This window comes from Ooceraea biroi, chromosome 7, assembly GCF_003672135.1.
Source record: "Ooceraea biroi isolate clonal line C1 chromosome 7, Obir_v5.4, whole genome shotgun sequence".
Classification (NCBI taxonomy): domain Eukaryota; kingdom Metazoa; phylum Arthropoda; class Insecta; order Hymenoptera; family Formicidae; genus Ooceraea; species Ooceraea biroi.
The window spans coordinates 5,307,277-5,334,815 of NC_039512.1; the positions used below are offsets into that span (position 1 = coordinate 5,307,277).

At 41.4% G+C, this 27,539-nt stretch overlaps 1 protein-coding gene across 4 annotated transcripts in view; it reads right to left on the minus strand.

Annotated features, from left to right (window-relative positions):
- The window catches only part of LOC105282011 (insulin gene enhancer protein ISL-1), a 30,022-nt gene extending 2,719 nt beyond the window's left edge, over positions 1 to 27,303 (minus strand). Inside the window, exons 1-5 of one of the 4 annotated variants that reach the window (XM_011343650.3) lie at positions 25,901 to 27,303; positions 8,812 to 8,995; positions 5,088 to 5,392; positions 727 to 1,025; positions 175 to 396 (exon numbers count right to left, since the gene is read on the minus strand). In XM_011343650.3, the coding sequence (XP_011341952.1) occupies positions 175 to 396; positions 727 to 1,025; positions 5,088 to 5,392; positions 8,812 to 8,995; positions 25,901 to 26,015 (1,125 nt within the window). In that variant the 5' untranslated portion in view covers positions 26,016 to 27,303. Of the gene's footprint in view, positions 1 to 174; positions 397 to 726; positions 1,026 to 5,087; positions 5,393 to 8,811; positions 8,999 to 10,211; positions 10,555 to 25,900 lie in introns of those variants that run through there. The other 3 variants (XM_011343648.3, XM_011343653.3, XM_011343649.3) reach the window with 3 other exon arrangements.
- Between the last annotated feature and the right edge of the window lie 236 nt (positions 27,304 to 27,539).

Here is a 27,539-nt window from a genome sequence, read left to right on the forward strand (position 1 = left end):
AAATCTTAAAAACGTAAATCTTGATATTTTTCTACGAATGTAAACGATCTTTGTTTCACATTCGCATCCCCTTTGAATAAAATTTCCCATCCAACGCGATAATCTTGCAGGCTACAATTTTTCGAGCACGTCCGGCTGTCTAGGAATTTACGTGGTTCAGATACGGAACGTTACCTGAGATACTAGATGATGGAAAGACGGCGCGTTAGGATCCAATCGGTCCAGGTCCGTGTGAAGCGCGAAGTCAGAGAGCGCCTTCCAAGGTGGCTGATAAGCTTGAACCTCCAGCGGCGTCATGCCGATAGGACTCTCGTGCCTCACCGGACTACTGGCGACCATTGGAATACCATGCATACCGCCGAAGCCTAATTTACGCCCGTCCTGAAATGAAAAGTGCTTCGTTCCATTAGATCATTTATCGAATACTGTAGCTATTATATTTAGGGAAATCTCAAACAATGCCATTGAATGTCTTTTAAAATCTCGCGTTTAACATTTATTTGGTAAACAAACGTAATTCGTCAAAAATATTGTCAGCATGTTCGATGAACATTAACAAGTATTAACGCGAGAAAATATTGCGGCTGTCTGTTCATAAAATTAATTTCCGAGAAGATTTGCATAAAATAGATTTACATGAAACAATTATACAATTAAGGTTTTTAATATAGAATTTCTGACTATTGCGCTCTCTCCCGATATCACGATAATATTATAATTTATTACCTTCTCTTGCATCTGCTGCTTCAAGGCTATTGTTTTCTTCTTATCTTTGCATCTCTTGTTCTGAAACCATACCCTAATCACCCGTGGACTCAGTCCAGTCATTTCAACGAGTTGCTCCTTCATAAGAGCATCCGGACGCGGATTCGCGGCGTAGCAGGTCCTCAGAGTGTGCAATTGCTTCTCGTTCAAAACCGTGCGTACTCTCGTTGGTTTTCCGTCGGATCCGCCGCCACTTTTGTGTCCACCTGAACCACGAACACCACTGACCGCTTTATGTGATCCGCTCTCGGATCCGGAATCTGAAAACACAAGTGCCACGAGTTTAGGCCATTATCATAATAATTGCAGAGTTGAGAGAATCAATATATATTTTAATATAAAATTGTACAATACAAATTATAAAGTATTTAGAAAACAGTATGTTATTTAATAGGTGCGCAAATTAATTTGGCACTGTTTTGAAAGAAATTGAGTACAAAAGATTAATAAACATGTCATAATGTTCGAACATGTTTGAAATATTTCATTATTTTCTAATATTGTTCTCCATCTATAGACAACTGACAAAACCTTTCTCGAAGAAAAGAAGGTAAATAAAGGCTCAAGGTCCAAAAATCCAAACACCGAAGTAATTTGCACATAATATAGCTTGAAGACAAATGATATATATAGTTGAAGGATAAGAAAGAAGAGATATATATTGTTTTATAGTAGCAATAAACTGACGTACATAACACACGCATTATATTTCAACTGCAGTCATAAATTTGTAAACGGTCAACAGAATTTTCCTAGAAATATCCTGAAAAGAGAACTCTAAGTATAAATACCGACAGTGTAAATCTTTCAGCTCTCGCCACTTTTCCGGATTCTTTGTCAACGCTTTTTCCTGGTTCGTTCTAAATCGCAAGCGGTGGTGGTCCACCTTCTTCTCGAGATTTACCCGTTTTAAGAAGGGAAAAAACGGAAAAAATCAGCGGGCAGGACATCTCGGGCACGAGGTACGGAAGAGAAGAACGTGCGATACAATTCCACGGTCCGCGACTATCTTCCTAACCGGTCTTGCAAAACGGTCGGGTCCAGCTAATGGGAGATCCGGATACTGGTTCAGTATGGCGGACAGAGAACGCGCAAAAGGTACCGACGCAACGATCACCTACGGACTGGCACTCAATACAACAGCCGAAAGACAATATTGTCGATGAGCAAACGCGGATCCACGATTCCTTGATCACGCCGCGCGTCCTTGGTATCGCGGTGCATTTAAACGCGAAACATCATGACTTCGATCCACGGTCGTGCTAAGATAATATTTTATTTACAAACAGTGGGAGAACAGTTTTCTTTCTCTCTCAGGTTTCTTGCTCTCTATCTGTCTATTTGTTTCTCCGCCAGAAAGTATAAATTACTTGATTTTTTTATTATCATACAATCATGTGGAATTTATATATCATTATGTATACAAATATTGATCTCAATTTTTTCTTCACGAAAACTTCAGTAAACGTTGCATCTTTTATGATTTTGCAATACTCACAATTCTTTGAACGTCGTTGGAATCAAACTTTAAATATATATCAAGATATTCTTTGTTAAAAAGATGTATAAAATATGTTACAGTTTATTGTTATATATTATACAATATAATAATGCAATATATATAATTTTAACAATACGAAATATGAGTTAAAGTCTCATGAGAAACTGAAAATGATTGTGAAATCGAGGATAAAGATAACAAGAATTATTTCATGAAATCATCATTTAACGAAAAGCTTATTCAACGATTTGAGAGCGTTCATTTACTTGATGCATCCCACATGACATCAATACTTTGAACATCATACCGCTCGAAACCTAGTAGATCTGGCTAACAGGAAGACGAAAAGCCAACGAGGGTACTACAGGAGAACAAACGAAATCCCACTATTTCTACGTCCTAACCAAATAGCGGTCTTAGTTGGCACAAGCGGTAATAAAACCGGCGTTGACACGGCAGGATGACGATAAGAAGAGTGAACAGACTCTCGATATTCGAAAAACGATCATACAGATCATATAGCTATCATATCACGTAGGTTTGAAATACCTCCTGAAGAAAATGCAAGAGAAATTCATTATACACGGAAATATCTGTCAGCGAGATAGAAATAAATTCGTGAAAGCCGTCAATCTCTGAAATTGAATTACTTCAAGCAGTGAATTTTTAGTTCAATTTTTTTTCTTTCCTCCAAATGTAAAAATCGATTACTAATAATAGACATTAACTCTCTTTAACTCTCTGTATGTCCAAGTATTTGCTTAAAGATCGTTTCTCGCTATACTCGTGTTTTGAATCAATTTGATCGTCGCAATGTCTAGAAAGAGAGTGCTTGTAATTTCGGAAGCATAATTTTAACGAATCCATTAATAAAAAAAAAATGAATACCGCAGTGTGAGGAATCACTGAATAAGATCCTTGAAATTTCATAAATCGACGGCGAGGCGGATCGTCTTTTATCCCGACGATATAAAATCAAAGCCATAAAACGCAGGTCTTGCGGTATCAAGGACAACTACTGATCCTCGCACGGTGGAAGCGGACGCAGTTTATCGTGGTTTATTAATAATTCCAAGTTACGGGTTATTAATGACTCACACAGTGACACAGAGCCATACGCAACTCGTGTTGCGTCCCGCACAGGATACCCAGCGCGCTAATAAAGAAGATACGAATAAGAGGAAACAGATCGTGCGTAGTTATGCGCGACAGTAGTTGGCAGGGTGGTGTTACATTTGGCACCTCGGCAGCGTTCTAAAGACACGTCGGACCACTACCGTCCGTCGGCACGAGGTGGTCCAAGTTTTTCGTGCACGGGGAACGACGTCCGTGCGCGACGATCTCCGTGACGAATCACAATGACAAACACGGCACGACCTGCGCTGGCCGCACTGCCGCACACGGGTTATTTGCACGAAAATTAGTGTATCGGGTAATTATGCCGACGTTTGCCTCTTGCATCCTGAAAGACGAGGGGCGGGAAGGGGAGAGAGAGAGAGAGAGACAAGGACCACACGCGAAAAAGCGGTAGCCCGATTGTCGCGCACGTGTCGCGGTTGTCGTATTGTTTCGAAGATTGGCTGAAAAGTACATCCTTTTTTTATTTGGTTATGCATTCTGTATTGCACCCTCGTAACAAAAGCAATCGGGCTGTTGAAATGCAATACAGATGAATTTGTGCACTGGATTTCAGTGTAATTCATTTAGTGCAATTCGATAATGGCGCTGACTTTTTTATTTTATCGTTTGTCCTCATGCTAGTAGATTTCGCGAAGTTTGCAATCGATTATAACCGATCGTAGCTATATTCCAGAATACAACATTAATTACAGTCTATTGATACAGGTATAGATACATTAATTATTTGTCAGACTGTTTTTTCGTCTGCAAATTGATCACTGTAGGTGCAATCTTAGATTTGGATCTAATATTCAAGTTTTGACACTTGTTTGATCGAGTTAATTCGCTCAAAAGCAATCCAACCGGTCGAACGTACGCGCTAGCTGTAACAGGACATTAAGCCTACGTAATCCTGACGTGTAGGAGGGTAGTGGTCAAGCCTTTACGGTCTTAGCGGCTTCAATTATCAACACCTAATTATACGTCGTGATCCTAACACAACATCATTGTTAGGAGAGTCCTTTGAGCTTACCCTCGAGCGCGCACCCTTTTGCAAATTTGGTCTTTGTACATGGATAGACCGCGTCTGATAATCTTCAGATATGTTCTATACGTCAGAAGCTGGATTTCACCAGTGCGAGATAATATTGTAATCGTAGTCTTAATAGCGCTGTTCAATTAAGAATAATTCGCGAGCGAATAGAAATAATTGGAGACAGTACATAAAAGATGGATTTTGCAAGACTGTACATTCTGTATTCATAAAGCGGCGATGTACTCGCAATTAAAATAATTAGTACTATCTTTTAACTTTCTAGATCATAAAAATTGCAAAAGTGTCTTTAAATGGCAACAGAAAGTTCTTATTATGATCTCAGATATTATGTTTCTATTACAACAAAAGAAGAGTGCTCTCTTTATCAACTTTTACAAAAAATAATATTTCGTAATATATTATTTGCATCAGTTTTGAGTCGGATGAACGAGATATGTACGTGAAACTGTCCAATACATAAAAGCAAATAATTTATCACCAGTAACTAACTCAGCATTTTGAAATATCAGCGATTCACGCTTCTTTAAATCAAAGAGAATCGTGTAATTTAGATGAATGTATAGTCTTCTAGTTGTCTCTTAAAGTATCTCGAGAATCTGTACAGAAACAAATAGAATTTAATTTTTGGCAAGACCATCATCTTACCTGACATCGAGCCGTCATTCGGATGTAAATGATGATTGTTGTTCGTCAGGGAGGCATTATTGTTGTTCTCGCTTCCCGGTATACCGGTAACGCCAGTGCAGTGTTTTCCGCCTTCGAGAACGTCGTGATCGTGTCGACAAAAAAGACCGTCTTGCCTCAGAGCGAATTCGTCGCCAGTCTCGAGCCGTTTCAAGCAAGCGCAGCAGCGAAAGCACTCCACATGATAGATCTTGGTTTTCGCTCTCATCACGTAGTCGTTTTTGCTGAAGCATTGGCTACACTTGTCACATTTCGTGCCAAACAGTCTGCAACACACACGTACACGCAAGAAAGAGATATAGTTTATTTAGCATTCATGAAAATATAGAATATTCTTAGTAAAGTGTCTTTAATAAAATTAAGAGTCTTTTGTGTTATTTTTTAAATAACAATTCTATTTTCTTGGCGACCAGTGCATTCATAGGATGTAAAAAAATAAACTAGAAGCCAACACAAAATTTTATCATGAATAATTTCTTCCGATGTTAATAAAGAAATTTTATATTTTACGAATAAAAGGTAAATTTTAGTTTCAATGTTGGATAATTGCGTGAAAATGCAGGAATTATCATTAATTTTGAATCGACTCGGTATATTTGGATGATTACGAAATTGATCTATATGAACGGAAAATGCACAAATTTGGTTCTTGTAAATTATTCGGTAATGTTATTCGATGCAATTCCTACGACAAATAATTGTCGATGTAATTTTCTCATTGTGAAAGTGCTGCTAATTATCTATTCAATACAATATTAATTATATTGAAAAGATTGGCAATATTAATTTAACTACTGACTACATGATTACAGAACTCATGTGCGAATCTCGGCGTTGATTTCTTCTCGTTTATTTATGTGATTATTTCCGTTATATTTTCATTCACTATTTATCTTCTATTTCGTCATAGCGCACGCAAAGCTGTAAATATTTTCAGTTGGCCAAATAAAAATCCTCTAAATCCGATAAATGCAAAGTGGAGGAACATAAATTGGGCGGAAGTGACTTTTATTGTCGCGTTGTACATTTATTTTTGTACGCTACGTGCGAGGGCCAGTCTTTTTTTAATAAATAAATTCAATAAATAAACTCTCTGTATGTGCGCGCAGGAAGCGCGCAGCGTGAGGTGTAATGAAATATCCAGAGTACATCGTCGAAATTGGGAAAAGTTCGCCGCTATTCGCGGTAATGCAAGCGAAATTGATGGCGGTGCAACGTGGGATTAATGGTCGCCAGCGCGCGTAATTGACGGTCGTGTTGGCGGTAGGCATTTCTATTGTTATCGTTGCGATCCGCTTATTTTTCAAAGTCGATAAACCTTGCTCGCATTTCCAGCGAAATCTTTCAACGCGTGCGAACAATTATTCGCACGCGTGTGAGTGAACTCGAGGTAAAACTACGGGGAACGAATATATTTTCCGATTTTGTTCACAATTAAATCTGAATACTCAACGTTTTTCATGAACGAATGTGCACGTCATCACTCTTCTCCCATTCTGACAAATATAAAGAATAAAAATATAATTAAAAATTGAGAAGACGTCACGAAGGGATATAACGATGAATAATATTCTTTCCTGTCTGTCAAATGTTCGTCAATACTTTTCGGTTTTGTATGCGGAAGGTGTAATTAAAATTGTTTCTATAAATTCAGGAGATGCTATGTATGTTTAATAACTATGTTACATTCACTTTCAATCTCAATATTTTTTGTTATCTAGTCTTTTTATGTAACAATTGCGGCACACTTTCGCGAGTTGGCAATCGGCTGTCGGAAACGGCTGCCTCAGTGGGAACACCCAGAAGAACGTACGAGAAGGGAGTTACTTTGGTAATTTGGACTTTTGAGCGAAAGCGACAGCAACAACAAACGTCCGTCATCGCTGTCGCTCGAATCCGCGGCCGGATACGCCAGTCTTCCCCGAGCGCGACGGTGTTCCGACGTTCGACGGATCAGCGCAAATAAACCTGCTGCCTCGCCGGAGAAAAATATTTGGTCCAGGTCGAATTCGTGCCGATGGGTTATTCAGCGGCATTACCGTCGTGAACGGCGAGAAAAAAAGCAAAATCTCCGCGCGATCGAGTGTTGCGTCTTCTCGTGTATTTCTAGCACCCTCACATCCCTATTTCTATCACGGAAAGTTATGTAACGGAAAGAAACGAATGTATTAACTTCAACTGTACGCATGACAGGAAGGGAATCTTCAAGCTGACTAAAGAATAAAAGAAAGGATTAGAAACTTTGCGAGAATTGTAAAATCAATTGCGATAATTGATTCGATTACAAACTCGTTATTAAGATATTTTTGTCGTCGAGAGAAAATGGGAAACCAATAATTGAAGAGAAATAGACTGCCATTACCGAACCAGAAATATAATCTCCAAGGAAACATTTAATAATACAGATTCACTATACGGAAAAGCTTCCTAATAAATATCTTGATAGCGTTTAGCAAAAAGTCTATTCTACAAATTGATAAGCGACAGTTTAATGAATAATTAATATGCAATAATAATCAAGAAATCTACTCTTATAATCCTTATAATATAAAACAAATAAATAATTGCTAGAACTGAAAACTTTCGACCTGAAAACAATAATAAATTAATAGATTAATAAGGACTCTTGATTCCATTAATATTTCCGTTGAATTTGTTGATTCAAGATTTAAAGCCGTTGGATCAACAACATCTTTGTCTCTAACAACTGGAAATGCGTGCATTCGACGATTCATGTTTTCCCCGCAAATCGACGTAGCAGGACGCGCAATCATATTTTAATCGCGGCATTAACAATTGACACGAGATTAGAATGATCGATGTCGCGAATCGACGCGGTACTCGCGTACTTGCGCGCGAGTAATTCAAAATCTCCGGCAGGGTTTTTCGCCCGCACGAGTCACGTCGCGTGCATTTTTTTCGCACACGCCATGGAGAACGCCGTGACAGTGACGGCGGCATACGGCGCGTATGGTGTGTGCGTCGACTTTGCGTCTCATGCATGTAGCTCGGATAAAAATACCCCGGGACTCCCTGGAACCCGTCGCGCCCCTTTCCGCTGCTCCCGAGCTGCCGATCGTTTTTGTCTCCCTTTTTCTCGTTCGTTTTCTTTTTCTCTCCTTTCCATTCGCCTCCCAATCCGAGCGTATTGCAAATGCGTATCGGGAAGAGCGTATCGCGTGTCGCCGGAGAATGTAGCGGCCGCGCTGACAAGAGGCACGATTTTGCATTAATTACCATATTGCACCGCGCGATCGTGCCGGGACCCGGTGCTCTCGAGTGGTCTCTCACGTTCCACCTCTTCGGGGAATCCGTTCGTTAAGGAGCGACACTTAAAACCCACGGACGCGGCACGGAGGCGATACTCGTTTGACGTTCCACGTCGCCGCTCGCGAGCCGCTGCGATTGCTCGCGCGAGATTAATCGCGCGGCGGCCGAGAGCTGCCGAAAATATCGAACCTTCTCTGAGAGCGGTGGTTCTGCGTTCTTTGAGTGGAAATACCCTCCTCTTGCGAGAGAGAATACGCATCCAAGAGTCTGTCTCCCTTTTCCCGGGTGAATTCGTCGCCGAGGGTGTACTTTTCTCGCGCGATGCGGAGTCGAGCAATCATTCCGAGGAGCAAGTGTTCGCGGCTGATTGTTTCATTTACAAAACTCTTTCGAAGAAAGCGCCGACGTGACTCACCTAACGTAATCGCGTTTGCAGTAGGTTTTGCCGTCTCGTACGAAGCAGGTGCATTTTTCGTCCAGAAACTGTTGGCACTCGGCACACTTCAAGCATGCCGCATGCCATTCCAAATTAGGCGCTACCCTCAGGATCCATTGATCGTGAATCCGACCCCCGCAGCCAACGCAAAGCGAACTCCTGCCTTCTGAAACACAATCAACCGGCTTTCAAATGACCGCCGCTTACCGAATGTTCTTATTTTCACTGTCAGATACGCATTTCTTTGTACTGAACGTAACTCACAATCAGGTGGGAAACGTCCTGATACTTGAAATGAAGCGTCTTTCATTTTTGGGACTCTCAAAGTCCCTTTTCGATGGAAACGCGCTTTGCTTGGAAATTTGGCGGCGCGTTCTTCGGAAAGAAGCATCCGATATCGGATCGCAACATCAAACGATAACTACGTTATCGCAAGAGATGCGTGCGCGGTAAAAGTACGAAGAAAATTTCTCCTCGCGGTACTATTTCGTGTCACACGAATAAAACATGCGATCGAACTGAAACACATAGCCGTATAATACAATACATGTGCGGTCTTGATCTTATCGTCGATCATAACAACCAGTCGTTAGTTACGTGCTAGCTGCGAAATGGTGATTAATAACATTTGCGTCGGCAGCGACGTTGCCTACAAACGAAAATAATCAGCACGTCCATCCGTTTTGTCGTCGCGAAAACGCGTTATCGTTGATTTCGCGACGATAAAGCTTACATAATGGATCATGCCGCAGATGTAACGAGATTATCCGCACAGCCGCTGTGGTGTGGAAGAATCTCTCCAGAAATTAGTAGGTTCATGTATACTAGTTGCACAAGACAAAGGAACATAAGCAAGACAAAAGCACGAAACTAAAACAGAGGAATTTAATGCGCGCAACAAATCTCTCTCTTTCTCTATTTTCATATTACTTGTTGTTTTAATAAGTCAAGATAAATATGAAAATTCTCTTCTCATCGTGTGTTGGGATATTTATTTTCTGCATGTTGTCTCTTCTTCCTGTCTATAAATTGTTTCTTTCACTTCTCAAAAAATCGTGTCTTATCAGAGAAAAATATAATCTTCAAATATTGCCGACGTGTTTTGTTAAAAATTTATCAAATTTAGTAAACAGATCAACGTCAATCAATACTGCAGCATGTGCTCTTCTAACTTGATACAATGCAATTACATTATGTGCATATAATTTCCAACTATATTGAATAAATAACGAGTAATTTGTACGTCTCGGTTTACGTGGCGAAAATGATTCCGGAAAACATGTAACACCGCTTTTTCCACATAATGTTACATACATCATCAAAATATGATTAACACGATCAGTTTATCGCACTGGAATAAATAACGTCGATCAACATACGCTTTGCATAAATTCCCATAAATCTCCAACCATGTCCATTTCGGAAAGGGCAATTCGCCGTACGAATCTCATCCCTTACCGCTGCACGCGCGTGCAGACCACATAAAAAATCCATCGGAAATGGCGCGAGTGGCTTTCGCGGTCGGCCGATTCGTTTAACCCGCACGAGGATAACTCGCAGTCGCACGATAACCGCGCCGGGAAAGCGAGATTAAAACCGGTTCCGCGTGTCCGCGGGAAATCGGACGGAAGCTTCCGAAGGACACCGACACATCGCGGTTCGGAAAATTAGTCGCGGTGCCGCGCGGCGCGTCGCGACGCCTCTCGGCTCTCGGGACGCGTGACGCGAGCGTGCTAGCGCCGAGAACGAGGAGGCGCGCCAACGACGAGGCACACACGTCGAGGAGTATCAGGGGCGTATACGTCTGGGCGGCGCACGTCGACATCTCGCCGCCGGAACTCCGCCCAGAGGTTCTCGACGGCGAGAGCGTCCGTCCGCAGTCGGCGGCGTCTGTCGGATTCTGCGCCGTGCACGTGCGTCGACGCGACGCGACGCTCACGCATCATGCCGCGGCTTGGAATCCGCGAAGAGTTGGCTCCATGGACGCGCGACGGCGCTTTTTTTTCCATTATCCTCACCTGATCCTTGCGCGGATCCGCGGGATACTGATGCGACGCTGCGAGCGAGACTCGTGAAATTTCGATGACACTGTCGCGGCGACGGTTGCGAGATGTGCACGTGTATAGCTAGCGCCAGATGCGCGATTCGTAATTCGTAATTTGTGAATAGTGTGGAGAGAAAATTCGTCGATTCGTCATGTGCGATTCGCCATTTGCACTGATTCGCTAGCCGAGCGATTTTTTGATGAAACTCAAAGGACGCGAATCATTACGAATCAATTCATTCGAATTATGAATGACATACTGCGAATCGCGAATAGCGTGGAAAGTTTACACTGACGAATGACGAATTTTCCCGAATGTCTAATAAATTTCTACAAATCACGAATCGCGAATTACGAATCGCGCATAGTCTGGCGCCAGCTTATCGAGTGTCGAAATGTTTGAGATTGAAATGTGAATGTTTGTACTCCTGTATGCTGATATGATTGAGACGTATCTGGAGTTTTGAGGGATTAGGTGGTAGAGGATGTTTCGTTATGTGATTCATATTACGCATAATTCTGTGATTCATGATGCGTTTATATTTTATAGTGCATCATGAACGTATTTGTACACATACACATGTCTGATGTTGAGAGATGGTCAATTTAGAAACTGTTGTAGGCACATTTAGTGACATGTTAATGCATATGCATCTATTTAATATGTTCATTTTTCTTCCTGCATTCCATCCCTCATTCTTATTCCTTTAGTATTACATATTTCATAAAAGTTTTTGCATAATGGGAATGAAATGATGTAAGAAAAAAATCACATAGAAGAATCACATTTTGCTTCGCAACATTTCGTTTTACGCAAAGCAACCAGAAATTTTGCTATCAAGAACAAAGAGATCTATTACGTAATAATAGGATATTTTCATTATGCACCTATTCATTGAGTGTTCGAACACGTGCTGCTAATTTTAAAGCGGTTTGTTTTTCGTGTCATTCGACCACGCATGAAATTTCTCACCTTCGGTTTCGTTACGCAGTGAAAATTAGCTGCGTATTGTATCAGCTGATAAGCATAATTGGACATTAATTATCACCAACTACTGTAGAAAGGCTCGTTAGAAATAGAGCCATCTTCCGCGAATATTAATGTCACGACCATATGTGTTAAAGATAAGCTCGTATCAGTCAAGACAATGGAGCACTAAAATTATTGCACTAAATTTTCTGTTTCCAAAGTACATGAGTAAAACGATTGTACAGAACATTAGGCAGACCTACACCAGCAATATGTAAGCAACTCTCTTCTTGTAGAATGAATTTCATTCCCACGATGCATGTCTTCAAGGATATCGCGCACGACAATTGGGGAACCAAAGAGCAGAACGTGGTTTTTGATCGAAGAACAGAACCATCCGCCGACGTTTTCACAGATACTCGGACGAGTTTTATCAAGTTTATCGCCGTCACCGTGCGATCGCCGAAAGAAAGTTCATCCGAGTTCCCGCGGAACACTCCAAGCTCGCGTAAAGAATGTACGCCCGCGCAAGTGGACAGGGGAAAGGATCTCGCGACCACCATGAAAATTCTCGACCGCCGGTGGATAAGGTCAGGGTGGTGGCGCGAGAGGGAAGAGGAACGGCCGGAGATGTAAGAACGACGGGAGTCACCGGAGGCGAGGGCAAGGTCGGCCAGGATCAAAGAGATCGGACGAGGGGAGAGTGTCGGCGGCATCCCATTAGCTCCCAGAGACGACACAACCACCTCGTATCTCGGGACCGGCTAAGCGCAGCCAAAGCGCGCGCGTCCGCCCGCCCGCACGCACACCGCCGCGCGCGAGCTCTCGATCTTTTTCTCCCGAAATCACCGCGAAGATCGGTATCGCGTATTTGTCGCGCTGTTTCGTTACACGCTTCGCTCACGCGAGCGAAGCTGATTTAATACCGCCAACACCGGATGCGTATTTCAACTGCTCCAGGCCTGAATCGCTGGAGGGATGAATGTTGAAGGATGAATTGGAAATCTTGAGGAGGCGTTTCTCGAGAGAGAGAACTTTAAAACGTATTCCTCACGCGCTTCGGAAAAATGACAGCTTGAAGAGAAGAAAGGGAAGAGAGAGGAATAATGTACGTCTACGTGTCTGTGTTGATATATTAATCTGAGCGTAATAGTTAGTTTCATAGTTTATGACGCTCAACTTTGTCAGTTCTCTAAGTAAAGCCGTCAGTTTTTAGTAATTGCTCGTTGCCAACGTCAGTTGTAAATTATCGGGCTCAAATCGCGTTCCGCTGACGTTAATAAGTAATAATGAGCTGCGCGACAGATTACAATTGTATTTTGCGATTCGAGATCGCATTTAAAACTTTCGCGTGATATGACAGGAACCGCGACTGCTATCCAATTAAGGATGCGATGGAAATCTTTTGTACATCGGAGCTTAATTCTACTTAATTTTGCAATCTCATATGGCACATTGATTGAAATATTAGTATCGGCACTCTGCTGTGCTGTCGCGTTATTGAGTTTTAATCTCATTTAATCCCATATATAGCACGCTGCAGTTTTTATACGCTTAATTCTAGATCCATTTCTCGTGTGCATGTGCATCTAAGAATGTTGTATGTATGGCGTCGGATGCAATTTGATATCATTAAAAATTCCTGATGTCGTACGTACTTTCATTATACTTTGAGTATAATCTTTATAAAATTTCGAATAGCGTTACGCTAGACTCAAGATACTTTAGGGGAATACGACGCGTTTAGCCGCGCGTCTTTCTGATACCAATCATTAGGAGAATACTTAGAAAAAAAGATAAAAGCGCATCAGCGATACGGTTCATCTTAGCAGAGACATAATTTATTCGAAGGAGAAGTGCATAGCGGAGTTGTCGATAAAGACGCGGAGAATTCTGTCTGGCCCTCGTCACGATTGATCGGTGGCAAAACTCGATCTCTGGAACACGCCGGAGGATAGTAATGTCATGGTGATTCTCTTCTTCTCTTCCCCCCTTCTCCTTCTCACTGCTCGGTCCTTCTGTAAATAAAAGAGAGCCACGACTACAACGATTTTGGAGCGGCTCGCTACTGACCGAATGTGGGTGGCGGGTCATTCCCTGCTGTTGTCGGTCATATATCTCACAGTGACCAGCACCCCGCAACATTTCTTTTTATTTTTTTTTCACGAAAAAAATCGCATTCAGCCAGACGTTGCTAAACACGATATCATCTCAGCGAGTACCTGTATATCCCGATTATATTTCCAAATTTCGGATTTGTATCTCACGCGATCACGTATTTCTCCTCGTTATCTGTATCTGTACTTTCTTGTTAGTGCAAGATGCATTTCTAAACATTCATGGTGTTTGGAAGACGCAAATTAAAACTGTACATCTCCCACGATTCGAAATCATATTTACCTTATAAATTTGAGTTACGAGTCTAATTAAATTAAATTTAATTAGACTCGTTATTCGTAGTCTTTTTGCAAACAATCTGTACGATGCAAATGGTGTTTTTTCGCGGCAATAAAATTCATGTTCTTCTATTCATCAACGCGAGAAGTCGCCAATTTGCGGCCCTTAACGTCCTACGATCTTTCAACTTCTTGGGCGGAGGAAAGAAAACGTTAAAAAAATTGTGAAGATTGCTCTATAAGACAAGGAAACGAAAAATAAGAAAATGCAGAAGGCAGGTAGATGCACCGAAAAAATCTAAGAAACAGTTGGAGGAGAAGAAGAGACGAGGAACGAGAAGAGGATGAGGAAAAAAGTATCAGCTCAGTGGCTGAAGAACGAGAGAGAAAGAGAGAGAAAAGGAGGAAGATGGAGAAGGATGGAAAGACAGAGGGAAGAGAAACAAGGAGATATCTCGGAGTAGCTCGCTACTACGAGGGAGGATGAGAGGAGGGAAGCGGCGCCGGGGCTTATGTCGAGGATGTCTGGTTGGCAGTTCAGAGGCGCCGACCCAGTGTCCCACGGCGTTCGTTTGGTATTTCATTAACACCTCCGCTAATTATTTCCCTTTTTTTACCGGACTCTCGGTCGGCCTCGTAGCGGAATCGGGAATGCACCTTACAAGTTCGCGCTGCGTCCTCCTCTCGCACGTCGCATCGGTCTGCTCTCCGCGCGAGCAGCTGGCAGTAGAACGCGCGTACAAGCTCGGCGACGTTGCGCGCATGTGTGCACGCATGTACGCACGCACTCTCGTAAGTGGGTATGGCCGACACCGACTTTGCAGGCGAAAAAGGGCACTGTCGGCACAAGTAGCGTGCAAATTTGCGAGTGGCATCAACGGGTCGCGGGATCACTTTGTGATGTCGGGTTTGCGGCGTGCACAGATAAGCTGCCTCGAGGTAGATGCACTGGTGAACGACCAGTTGAGAAATATCATGTATATACTGGATAACTCAATGTATTGAATAGAAATATATATGAGTAAAACATGCCTAAATTATAGCTACTTCTGTTAGGGATATATAAGCAACTTTTGATAAAAAGACTACTGTAGTTTTTCAATAAATTTCAAGCATTTTGTATAGTTTACACAGAAATTTTTACTACATAAATGTTTACGTGTACGTCGGTTAATGTAGGTATATAATGTATTACTATTTTAGCGGAAAAGAATGTTAATGACTTAATATACATGTATTTTTTTCATTGAGGCGCACGCAAGTAATGAAAGCGATTTTTATATGGCCTTCTTCACGACTCAATATTAACACGTCTATATGACTACAAATGTTATTGTACTGTCGGGAAGAATAAGAAAGTAATTGTTCAACAACGTAAAACAAGTAATCGATGTGACTCCAGGAAAATTTTGAAATAAATGAATTAAGTATGCAGAACGGATGTAATACCTGAGACACGTGATTTATCACACAAAGAAAAAGTACTATTTTTACATCGCCGAGATATCAACAGAGATTCCAATGGCCATCGAAAATTGGACGGTCGCACAGAATCTCGTGCACTGCATCATCGGCGATGTCCCGCCTCGAGATGACAAGCGCCGGGACGGCGCTGCGCCCTCGGCGCCGCTCCACCGATACGCGGCACCGCGGTCGACACTAAATTTAGGATGTACGTTTAAATGAACGAAAGGCAGTCCTTAGATATCCCACGTTGAAATTTATGTAGGTGTTGGCCGTGGCTTTTATCAGTCCGGCCGGCATTCCTGCGCGTCCACCCGGCGCCCCGACGTCGCCGCCGAGCAGGTTCTAATTCGTGCGAGTCCGAGTCGGTCGCGCCTCATCCCTCGCTGTTCCGAATCCATCCTGCCAATGTAGCATGGGAAATGGACAAAACACCGCTCACCGATTCTGATTTTCTCTGTATGCACGCGCCTTCGCGACAGAGATGAAGCGGTAACAACGCGAATAACGAAAGGAGCATTAATGTCAGCATACATACTCTATTTTTAGAATTGCGGTATAATTGATCATTTTCAGCATTTTTTTCCTACTTTGTCAAGAGTTTATATTAGATGTATAAGTAAGTTCCCGTCGTTTTTATCAAAAATTTAATACATTTTTAATTTATTAATAAATGATTAATAAATATATGTAACGAAGCAACATTATTAATTAAAATATAATACATTTAAATACATGAAACTTTGGGAATTGTTCGGGAATTGAATATTAGAAAAAAACTCAAAGATTTATTATATGAAAATTGTTTATCACTTTATTTCCGTAAGGATCAATTCGTACTATTCTATAAAAGTTCTGCGCAAGACTTTATTGAGAATTTTTGGGTCAAGAAACATTCGGAAGAAAAATCAGCTTTTATTCCTCAAAAATTAGTCAAACTTTTATGCTTGATAGATTGATTCAAATTAAGAGAAATACCGATTATCTTTAGAAAATCGTTTCTTGCCAGAAAGAATTATCTGTTAGGCTTGAACACTAACCGAAAATTAGTCGGAAAATTAGCCAGGATCGGAGACTCAATTAGTCACGACTTGTTATCTGATCACGAGGCACGATCGTTTCAGTGTTTCAGCCCGGTTTTATTGCGCCGCCGACATGCCCATGTTCATACCTCGCTCGCAATTTTTGTTAATCAGTGCCATTCACTGGATCCAGTTCTATGCAAGCGATTACTATCATCAACATATGATGTTTTTTAGCGATAAGACCAATTTGACAGTTCTGGCAGCTTAGCTTGCCATTCCGATTAATCACGGTTTTCTGATATCTTGATATTTTTACAAATACCTACAATTTTTAAAAACTTCTATCTTCAGGTGATGATCTTCGCTGTATTTCAATAAGCAATTCAAGCTAATATTTTTTTGCTCTTATTGGTGGAATTACTGTGATAAAATAAAATGAAAAATCAAATAATCTTAAAACTTGAATATATTAATGGATTAGCATTTGTGTTACGAGAAAAGATATTTGCTCAACAGTCTTATATGGAAATAATCATATTTTAACTATTGTTACTCCATATGACGAAATCGAACTTTGATGCAATAATTCAGCAAAGAATACGAAGTTTGAGTATATATAATTGTTAACGCTTATAAGATATTAACTCTTATAGATATTAACTCTTTCTTCTTTCATAATTTAAAGAATGATTAGTAGCAATCGTGCAATAATCTAACAACTCAAAATAAGTGATACATATGTTGTGCACATGTTTGCAGATTTAATAAGATCGAAAAGGAAACTGCTGTCTCTTGGAATACATTTGATACGGACCGAGAATCAGCGCAGCTATTCGGTGAGTACTGGAAAAATATTTTACAAGCGAGAATCTTGTTTAAACCAGCGACAATTTTGCGTTTTGACATATCCAATATTCTCTAATGACGAAGAGATATTATTCACACCGCACTTCAATGTATCAACGTATTGGTTTCGGAAACGAGCTTTGACCTGTTGAATCCGAGCAAAGACATTTTTAGGATTTATATCGTTTGCACGTGGCCGGCGGGCGCAAAATAATAAAGCGCAATAAAATGTTATTCGCATGTGAAGGCTTTTTACAGCCGTTGGGAAATTCCTCTTTGACATCTCCGACGTCTTATGACTATCCTACCGCCCGCCAGATTTCGTTTCACAAAACTAACGAAACGAACACGGGCCTTGAAGACTTCGGCAAACAGATGGACCTGTCTACATTCCTCACGAAACTTACTTCGCAAACCGCGTACACGACATCGAAATGAGACACCAAGACTACGATAATAATTCGTAATGAACGAGAGATTTGCGATTTTTCGGAAGAGGAGAATTATACTCGATCGAGATCGAGATCGAGATTGGCGGCGACGATAAAAGACGAGCGCATCATGCCTGGACCGCGATTACACTTCTTTATAAGGCCCGTGCGATAAGCCCTCTCGAACCGCAGCGCGGCAGCGGTCCCTCTCGTTAGAGCGGTCTAATGACGGGAAGCATAGGTTCCTCGTGCACGTTCGATCCTCCGCTGTCGTAAACCGGAGATTCGAGGGTCTGGCGCCGGGCGCCGACCGAACAAGGCTCGGAAAGCTCGGTCCGGTCTTTCCGGGCCTTCTGGACTTTTTCGGTTTTTCTGGACAGAACAATGACCAAATGGCCCGTCGATAATCGTAGTTGTGAATGCACACGCGACACGATTCTTTCGGTAAGGCGGCTTCCGGTAAACGTGCACCGATTTTACTTTCGTACAAACAATGTGATAAGCCGCAGGAATCCGACGACATAATCACAGCAATTTTGCATTAGCTGATTTAATTAAATCACATCATACATTAACGTACGTTTCGGTAACGGTTTTAGATAGCACTGTTATTGGAAATATGTTTAAATGTATGATACGTACAATGAATCATGTAAATGTCACGCATATGACGATAATTTAAGTTTGATCAATCAGTGATGGTCGCTGTATCAAGCTTGAAAATCTTGTACAAAATTGTAAACAAAGTCAAATAATGTAACTTCTTAATCTCGTCGAGTCGGTTTAGAGCCAAGTTATTTCAACATAATTTGCGTTTATGCGAATCATATGGCGAGAAATAATGCTGAATATCGGAAAATTTATATCTACACTCTGCGAAATGCTAGTCATCATTTATCACATAGCAGTCACTCTGTCTTCGGGGTCAGGGACTGGCCGCCGTGTAATTCCAGTGAGTTTCATCGACACCAGAAATATGATGATGATTCTACCATTCTATCTATATTCATTTAGATCGCGATTCACATCCACGCAATTCAGATCATAATTGCACGTTTAATTTGGCACGGCAGAGTCACCAGAATTATGCGGTTTACGACGGTTTACGACAGTTTATGCGGTTTTCGACAGAACGAAATGTCGCGCGGCGATAAATGATCAAGATCCTTATCGCACTGGTCGCACCGGTTAATCAATCGACCGTCGACCCGATAAGCCACGTCGTTATCGAACGTCTTCTTCGATGCGTTCGCGACATCCTCTTCCATCGGCGGCACGCCTTTGATCCGCGGAGCGCACTGATTTTTCGTTGTACCGTACCTCGCGAAGAATCTCCTCGATCGTAGATAACTCTGTGTACTGAACGATTGCGTACGCGTTTGCGGTCCCTCCACTGACGAGGAACGACTGTTCCGGTGTATCGGTGCTCGGGCAACAGGCCCTATCATCGATTTTATCGCTTCCAATCGATAACAATAGTTTCGCGTAACCGCCTAGCTTGTTCCTCAATTTCTTCTACGTCTGTTGCGTCTGTCCAAGAAATATATTTATATATATTTCTGATCTGCAGATTTTTTCAAAATATTCTTCTCACCCGCCCTGTTCTGCGTTCACCAATTTAAAAACTTTATCTTAAGCTTGATCGCGTGGAAGTATTCAGAGTAATTTAGTTCCGCGTGTCGCAAGCAATTAATATGTGAGGGATCTTTATATTTTTATAGCTTGAAGAGAGAGGGAGAAAGGAGAAAGACAGAAAGACTCGTGCGTCGAGACAGTGATATATGTCTACGCGCTCCGATAGAAAAGGCCCCGCGCATCTAATTCAATTGCAGGCGGCCGTTCCGCAAACACTCATGATAATTCAATCAAGCCTACCCTATGACGCTATATCCACTTTCTGCCGCCCCTGTCCATGCCTAACCCCGCACGATGGCAGTACGCGGAGGGTGGAAACGGCTCGTAATCTCCGTATGAGAACATCTGCACTCTAATCGGCTGATGATTTCCAGCGAAGGCTGTACCCCGCTTCTTACGTGCACGCGTCTCTCCTCTCACGCGGACGAAATAAATCGTTCGTTAGTATGGGCGCCGAGGCAAACAGTCGAGATTAGCGAAAAGCGATTTGCAAGCGCATACTTCTGCAGCTGATACAGCATACTGATTTTGGTCAGTCAAAAATTAAAAGTAGTTTTTTTGAAAAGTAGGTGTCTAAAAGACTTTTACGTAACATAGAAGGTAAAAATTTAATTTCCTACGAATTAATTTTTTTTCCTTTATGATCTCTTTATGATGAGGGAGAGAGAGAAAAAGGATTGATCGAGCTATAAATAAAAGTTACCAAAATTCATAATGCTTCATCACGTTCCGTTAATACCGCTCAGTACGAAATTCTTGTGCAAAATTTAAATCCTTTTTTTATTATATATAATATCATCGATCGATAGCATAGGATTACATTAAGCTCGCAGGAATATCTCCACTATTTCGTAAACAATAAGTGTGTACAATCTTTGAGATCTTAGAAAGATTTTAAAAAGTCGTTTCGCTTCATATATACACATTCAGAGATACATATTCCCTATAGTTTTGCAATATTGATTCACATTTTTAGTCATTTATATTTCCTATAATATTGCAACAGCTTTTGATGGCAAATGATACACTAATATTAGCAACATTCTCCAAGATTGGCCGATTCCTGGTTGCGTCCTGTTGTTCCATGACACCTCGTGGCATGTCGCTAATTACATCGCGCGCACTTGCTCTAATTACATAGCCGCGCCGTGCTACTTGCGCAATGGAATCGGCGGTACGCAAGCGCGAGTGCACGCGCGCGTTAGGGAAGGATGGGGAGGAGAAAGAAAAAAACAAATATTTAAATATTTAACGCCGACGACGTCGGGGTAGAGTTATATGCAACGGCGAGTGTCCGCGCGAGGAATCCCGGCATTAATGTCGTGGTCGTTTTCGATGTACGGAATGCTGATACCGCGTAACTCCGTTTCAGGGTCTAATCATGCAAATGTATGAGCCGTTAATTAAAACCGACGTAAATTGCATTTCGCCGGGAGCGGAAGACGCAAGAAACGAAAAGAGAAAATCGAGAATTTTGCAGTTCGCCGCCGCTACGATAGCGCGCGGATTTTCGCCGGTCTTCAAGCGAGCTTCCTTCGTTGAAATTTATATTGATATTGCGATCGTAAATAGCAAACAAAGTTACACGACGCAACGTGACTCACGATGCACGAAGGGTTTTCATATTGAAAGAACTCACGCGACATTATCCACAGTTTCGTCTTTTGAATAAATCACATTACTGTTCGATTGTTTATGCTTCTTTATACAGTTTTCTATTTTCATTATTAAATTCTAATAATTGCTACTTTGATACTTCAATACTTTAACTCAGTAATTGCTATGTAAGTTACATGTGTGTGATCTGATGCGAGGTTTATCCCAGACATTTATCCCAGAAAAATTCTTCCTACAAAAATTTTTCCAACTTAATAAAAAACATGTATGTATATATGCCTATGCATGTAACATTTACATATAATATTTACATATAATATATATATTTTTTCTCAACAGAGGAAACATGCTGTTTATATCCGTTTGTGAAATACATTGTCTAGTACTCGAAAAATTATACAGCAATTAAGGAGAAAAGGTTTTTATTCTCCCCAGAAAAAGTTTCTAATAACTATTTTCTTCCATGTTTTGATTGACCGAAAACGATCACTATTAAAACACATGAGAGTGCATGTGGAGCAAACCGATCGAGTCTATTTTCGATCACGCACTGAATCACAGAGAGCATTCCGCAGTTAGGTGGAAACAAATGAATTAAACGAATTCGCGAAATTCCAAGTGAAGTGATCGTCTTTCAAGACACTTTAGGTGCTTGTTAGAATTTCGAATAGCCGTCCAATTGTTAATTGCAATTAAACTCATTCGGCACAAGAATATTCAACATTCCATAATTTCAAGATCCAATTACGAAACATTTCAAAATTAGCACGGTGCATTTAATCACTATACGTGTTACATATTGAAGAATTCTAGTCTTAATTTTCATCCAGCAAATACATCGTACAAGATTATTATTTGTTACAACTTAAAATTTTCAAATATTTTGATCAGTCATTTTCTGATCAATAATCTCTAGACTATTTTGCCACAATAGCAGTGCTACATAAAATATACTTCTATCGTACCTACAGCATCAGAAATCGGGTGCACATCGAGATTAGAAAGCTTTCAGTATTTCTGCGCTCTGTCGCGATCATCTCGCCGCGATCTTGTGATATTACATATTAATTTAATTAATTATTCTTTGTCCTCGGCACACTGCGCAACTTGCTCTACGTCGGTCGACTTAATTATTCGCTCGCCTCATTGAACATTATCGAATTAATCGCGATCATAAATTAAAGGCCGCGATCCCATCGTGACGCGATGGTGCGCGCGAACGCGCGCATTCACCATTCTTACTCGCGAATAATATAGCGTCGCAATAATTATGAGCGATAAATACAGCAGATATTAATGTTGTCCCACGATAATTGCGATCTCGTTGGCCTGCGCGAGCACGCTCACGTGCGCGCGAAAAACACGTGTTAAACGCAATACTGTAACATTTAATTACAGAAAATCATCGGGCGAATCGTTTCGCGCCGTTGAATATTCCATGTATCGGATTATGAAAATGCGATAACTCGAGAGTTAATAATAAACGAGTACACGAGCGCTGGCTGCACGTGGAAAAGGCTCGCTGGTTTCTGCACGAGTGTATCGTCGCCCTTACACTTCACGGTGCAACACAGAGGACCGATTGCACACGAGATACGAAAGAGAAACGAAAGAAATGTGTGGATGCTGCGTCAATGTAACGCGACTTCAAATAATGTGTCAAATCAAGGGATGCATGCGCTGTGACATATCGCATCGAGTGACCCGAATGTCAAATTCGTGCACGTGTCTTTCCGTATGCAGATAGTCTACGTATCATCAAAACTCTTCCTGCCAAGAGAACAGGGATTTTTCACTCGACAAAGAAAATCAATAAATAATGATCGATAGTTCAATAATCACGATAATAGTACTGTATTATATTACGTTGTACGTTTTTATTTGTTATTATATGATAATACATCGACACAAAACCTGGTACGGTCTTAAATTTGCTTTTTAACGATGTCGGTCTTAACAATGGATGTCTTGAAATAGGAATATTAATAGTAAGTGATTATATTGAACGCGAAGGTTTTACCAGATTGGCGAGATAAAGAGCATTGAGATGAAGCACGACGCGCGAGAAGGTATTGAATCTTCGGACTTGATATTTTATAATTATCTCGAGAAGACAAGGCAATGTAGAATAAAACCGTAAGATATATTTAAGAGTATTATATAGGAAATTTATATTTCTAGATATTTTTCAGAGAGAGAATATAGAAATGCGCGAAATATAACTATTAAGAAGGACTAAAATTAATTTATAGTTTTAAAGAAATTTCTCGTATTGTCTTAAAATATAGAAAACTTCTCAAAATAAAAAGAAAAATATATAAAAGAGATTAGAGCAGGCAAATAGAGATCATAGTCTATTAGCAAGTGAGAATTATCTCACTTTCTTGTAAAATCATTCGTTTATAAAAATGAATAAATCGCAATTATATATCTACAATAACTCGTACGTTATTCGCGCATTTCCACGAGTTTATTAACAGATCTCGTTTCCGCTTTGTTTTATTCTATTTTATTCTATCTTACTTTGGCTATCAATTCTTGATTTACGACCAATATTACTTAGAATATATGCAGACAACGCGTTTTCTTCGCGAACGATATCTCCAAGTCTATCCACTAAGTGCATGTTATCTATTGTAAAGTGTCGAAAAGTGTTGTCGGTGATAGGCGATTTTTGTGGAGGTCAAGAGTGCGATTTTCACGATTATACACTGCACTACATACCGTTGCTCCGATCCGTAAATCATACGGACTTGAAGCATCAGCTTATCGCTTGACAAATTTTATTTACTTTCAATTGCTAAACACGCGTACGATCTCTTTCCGGTCGTTATAACCAGTGACGGTAATAACGTTGCGTCGCGGAATGAGACTGTTTCACGTTACGTGCACGAGTCCCGGATACTCCAGAATGTGTGGTGTTCTTTATGGGAATAGTTCGGTATCGTCCGCACGTTTCTACATTAACGCAAGATCGTTAATTCAATCTTGTGACGTATAAATTCTGATCTCGAATCTCGCGAGGATTTTTTGCAGTTGGTTTCTCGATGTTTCTTGGCGATTTCAAGTGCAATCCAAACTTGTCTGAGTAATTTAGCGTGTTTAAATAATGAATACGAAAAAAAAAGATCATTCGGTAATCACGTGACATGTGCACAATCGAGTTAACTAACAGACGTGCAGATTTTTCAACGCTAATTTCGAGAGTAACAATGCGCACAGCTACGCAAATCGTCGTTGATTAGTGAAGAATCATAATTCATCATTAAATAAATAATCGATTTTAATTGAGCAAGACTGCTCGCGATACAAAGTCGATCACGACAGTTGCACCAAAAGAGTAAAACCGATATTGAAGTATTAAGTGCAAAAGTCTTGGCCTTTTTTGACAAGTAAAAGCACAGCAAACTTAAAATTTTTCCAGTCAAACTGTTCTGCAAGGATCGAAACACATAATAATCCGAAGGCGCGATGTCCGGAAAGTATGGATGAAGTAGAAGTTTCCAGCCCAACTCGTGCAACTTTTGTTGTGTCATAACCAATGTATGTAGTCTCGCATTGTCGAAAAAGGATACCTTTTCGATTAACTAAATTCGGGCATTTTTCACAGATTGCTATCTGTAAATTATCCAGTTGCTGGCAGTACTTTGGCCAAATAGCAACAGCTCACAGTATAGCACGCCCTTACAATCCCACCAGATTGACAAGAGAACCTTGACAAGAGAAGTGGATGCAAATCGGGCTTTGCTATTACCTGGCCACTTTCATTCGACTGTCTTCACGTTCTTTTACATTGCGGATTATCATATATTATCCATTTTTCGTCACCGGTAACGATTCGATCCAAAATTGCTTCATTTTTCAGTCGTCCAAGCAAAGAATTCACAACAAAACAATTTATTTATCCATTTTATTCCTCTCATTGTCAGTTAACAAATGAGGCACTTAGACATCGAGCTTCAAAACATATCTAAGTTCTCTTAATCTGAGATAAGCACTTGATTTATCTACATTTAGGTTTTCTGCTACCTCTTCTATTGAAATCCGTGGATTTGCATTTATTACAGTACAAATTGAGTCATCATCAATGGTTGAGGGACGCCCAGAGCGAGATTTGTCTTCGATATCGAAATTATCGCGTTTAAAATTTGTGTACCATCTTTTTATCGTTCGGATCGACACAATGGCTTCTCCAAATGCATCACAAATAATTTTTGCAGCATTCATCATTTTTTTTTTGTAAAACTCATACATTATAATTGCATGCAAATATTCTTTCTTTACACTCGATCATTATAATTGACACAGAATAGCACTGTAAGCAACTTAGATGGCTCCAACGTTATCTTTTGAAAAAGGGCCAAGACTTCTGCATTCATTTGATATCTTTCTATTTCGACGATTTTATTAACAGACATGAAATAATTCCGAGAAATGATGAATCAATGTTAAATATATTATCAGAAATATCGCTCGTATCTTTCACTAATCCATTTTCGTTCACTTTCTGGTCGAAAGGAATAAGGGAATAATATTTTCGTTAGCCGCATTAGCAAGGTCAGTGGAAAACGAAATATCACACTTGGTGTCCGAATCTCCAATATCCGCATGCCAATACTTCGTGAAGTACTTGTACTTACTCTGCGTGGGATCGGTGGGCTCGTCTTGTATGTTCACCGGTGAGATTTTCAGCGATCTTGGAGGGCCCTGGAAGCCGATGGGCCCGGGCCCCCCGGCTGCGCCCACCCGCTGCATCACGCCGGCACCCCCTATTTCCGCAGCTCTGCTACTCCTGCGCAACTCGCGCGACAGTTTTCGAGCAATCTTGAGGCCTTCGTACCGACCACCGGCCGTACCCTTTAATTCGCGATACTTTGGCGGCGTCTCCCCTTAAAACGGTACTTAAAGAATTATCACGGATGTTCTCGATGTAACAGAATGGAACCGCGGCAGAGTTCTTCTTCGGGAAAGGAAGAAAGAAAACTTCAAATTGATCGAATTTTCACTGAAAAGATTTTCCGAATTGGAAATAGTCTCCAATGACGACTCGGTTGCAAATTGCTTAATGTTGATATCTGTGCTAGGAATAGCATTATCTCGTTGGGAATGAAGGAGACTCGAATCTCGAGTGCTCACCGACGAGTTCTAACAAATATCACACGCAGAATCAAATGTCATCAGCCGGGTGTGGTTGATCGGTGCTTCGATAGATCGATTCTCGCCTCGTCGCAGGTCCATTCGGTTCAACCGGCACTTTCACGATTCTTCGCTTCGTTGGGAGATCTTTCACCTGGTGAAGGCTACTTCGTGCCTTCCGTCTTCTTACTAGTGAATAATCCTGTCATTGCGCCTCAGAATCTTCCCCAAATTATCTCACCCTTTTGTAACACCACATCCATTAAGTGTCGACTTGATCGGCGACTTTGAACGGTTTTCTCGCGATTGTCGGATAGGGAGCACTATTAGGTGGATAAGTGCAATCCGGAACTTGGACGATATTCCTGATGCCCGCGATTAATACCCTTTTTACAGGAATAATTGGTGCGGAATCGTTGGTTGCGATGATCCTCGATGATTATTATTAGGGAGCCTGGGATCGCGAACTCTTGAGGCCACACGCGGCACTGAACCACCGGATGCGATCGCGTTCTTATCACTCACTTATCAGCGCGCAGCAAGCGGCAACGACGACGCAACGCGGAAAAAAGAATGGCGAACCCAGCGGGATTAAGGCCCGCGGGACACCGACGGGTGGAACGAGAACAACGAGCAAGGGCAAGCAAAAGAAACAACCGTGGTAAAAGGGTGGACCGGGCACCGAGAAAGAGGCCCAGATACACCGGCAGCCGCGGAGGGGAGGGGGGCAGGCGGGCGAGAGAAAAGAGTGAAGGAAAGGGGAGGCACACTGAGAGAAAGAGAGAGGGAAAAAAAGAGAGAGAAGAGGAGAGAAAGAAAGAAGAGGAGAGACACACGATTGCACGAAACTACCCCAACGAGACTGACGACGCGGGGCCCCGGGAGCCACTGACTGCCAGTCGGGTGTCTCGCTATAGTCTGCTCCGGAGGCTCCGACCCAACCTAACCGGGCTGCTCGACCCCACTACCCGCTCTCTTTTTCTCTTTCTCGCTTTCTCTCTCTGCTGTTTCCGTCTCTATCTAGCTTTCTCTCTTCCTCTTTCTCTCTTCGTTTCTCGACGCCGTCTACGGCCGTCGCCCCACCGGAGCCCCGTCGCGCGAGTACCCTTCCCTTCCGCCCCCGAGCATCTACATACATGCGTC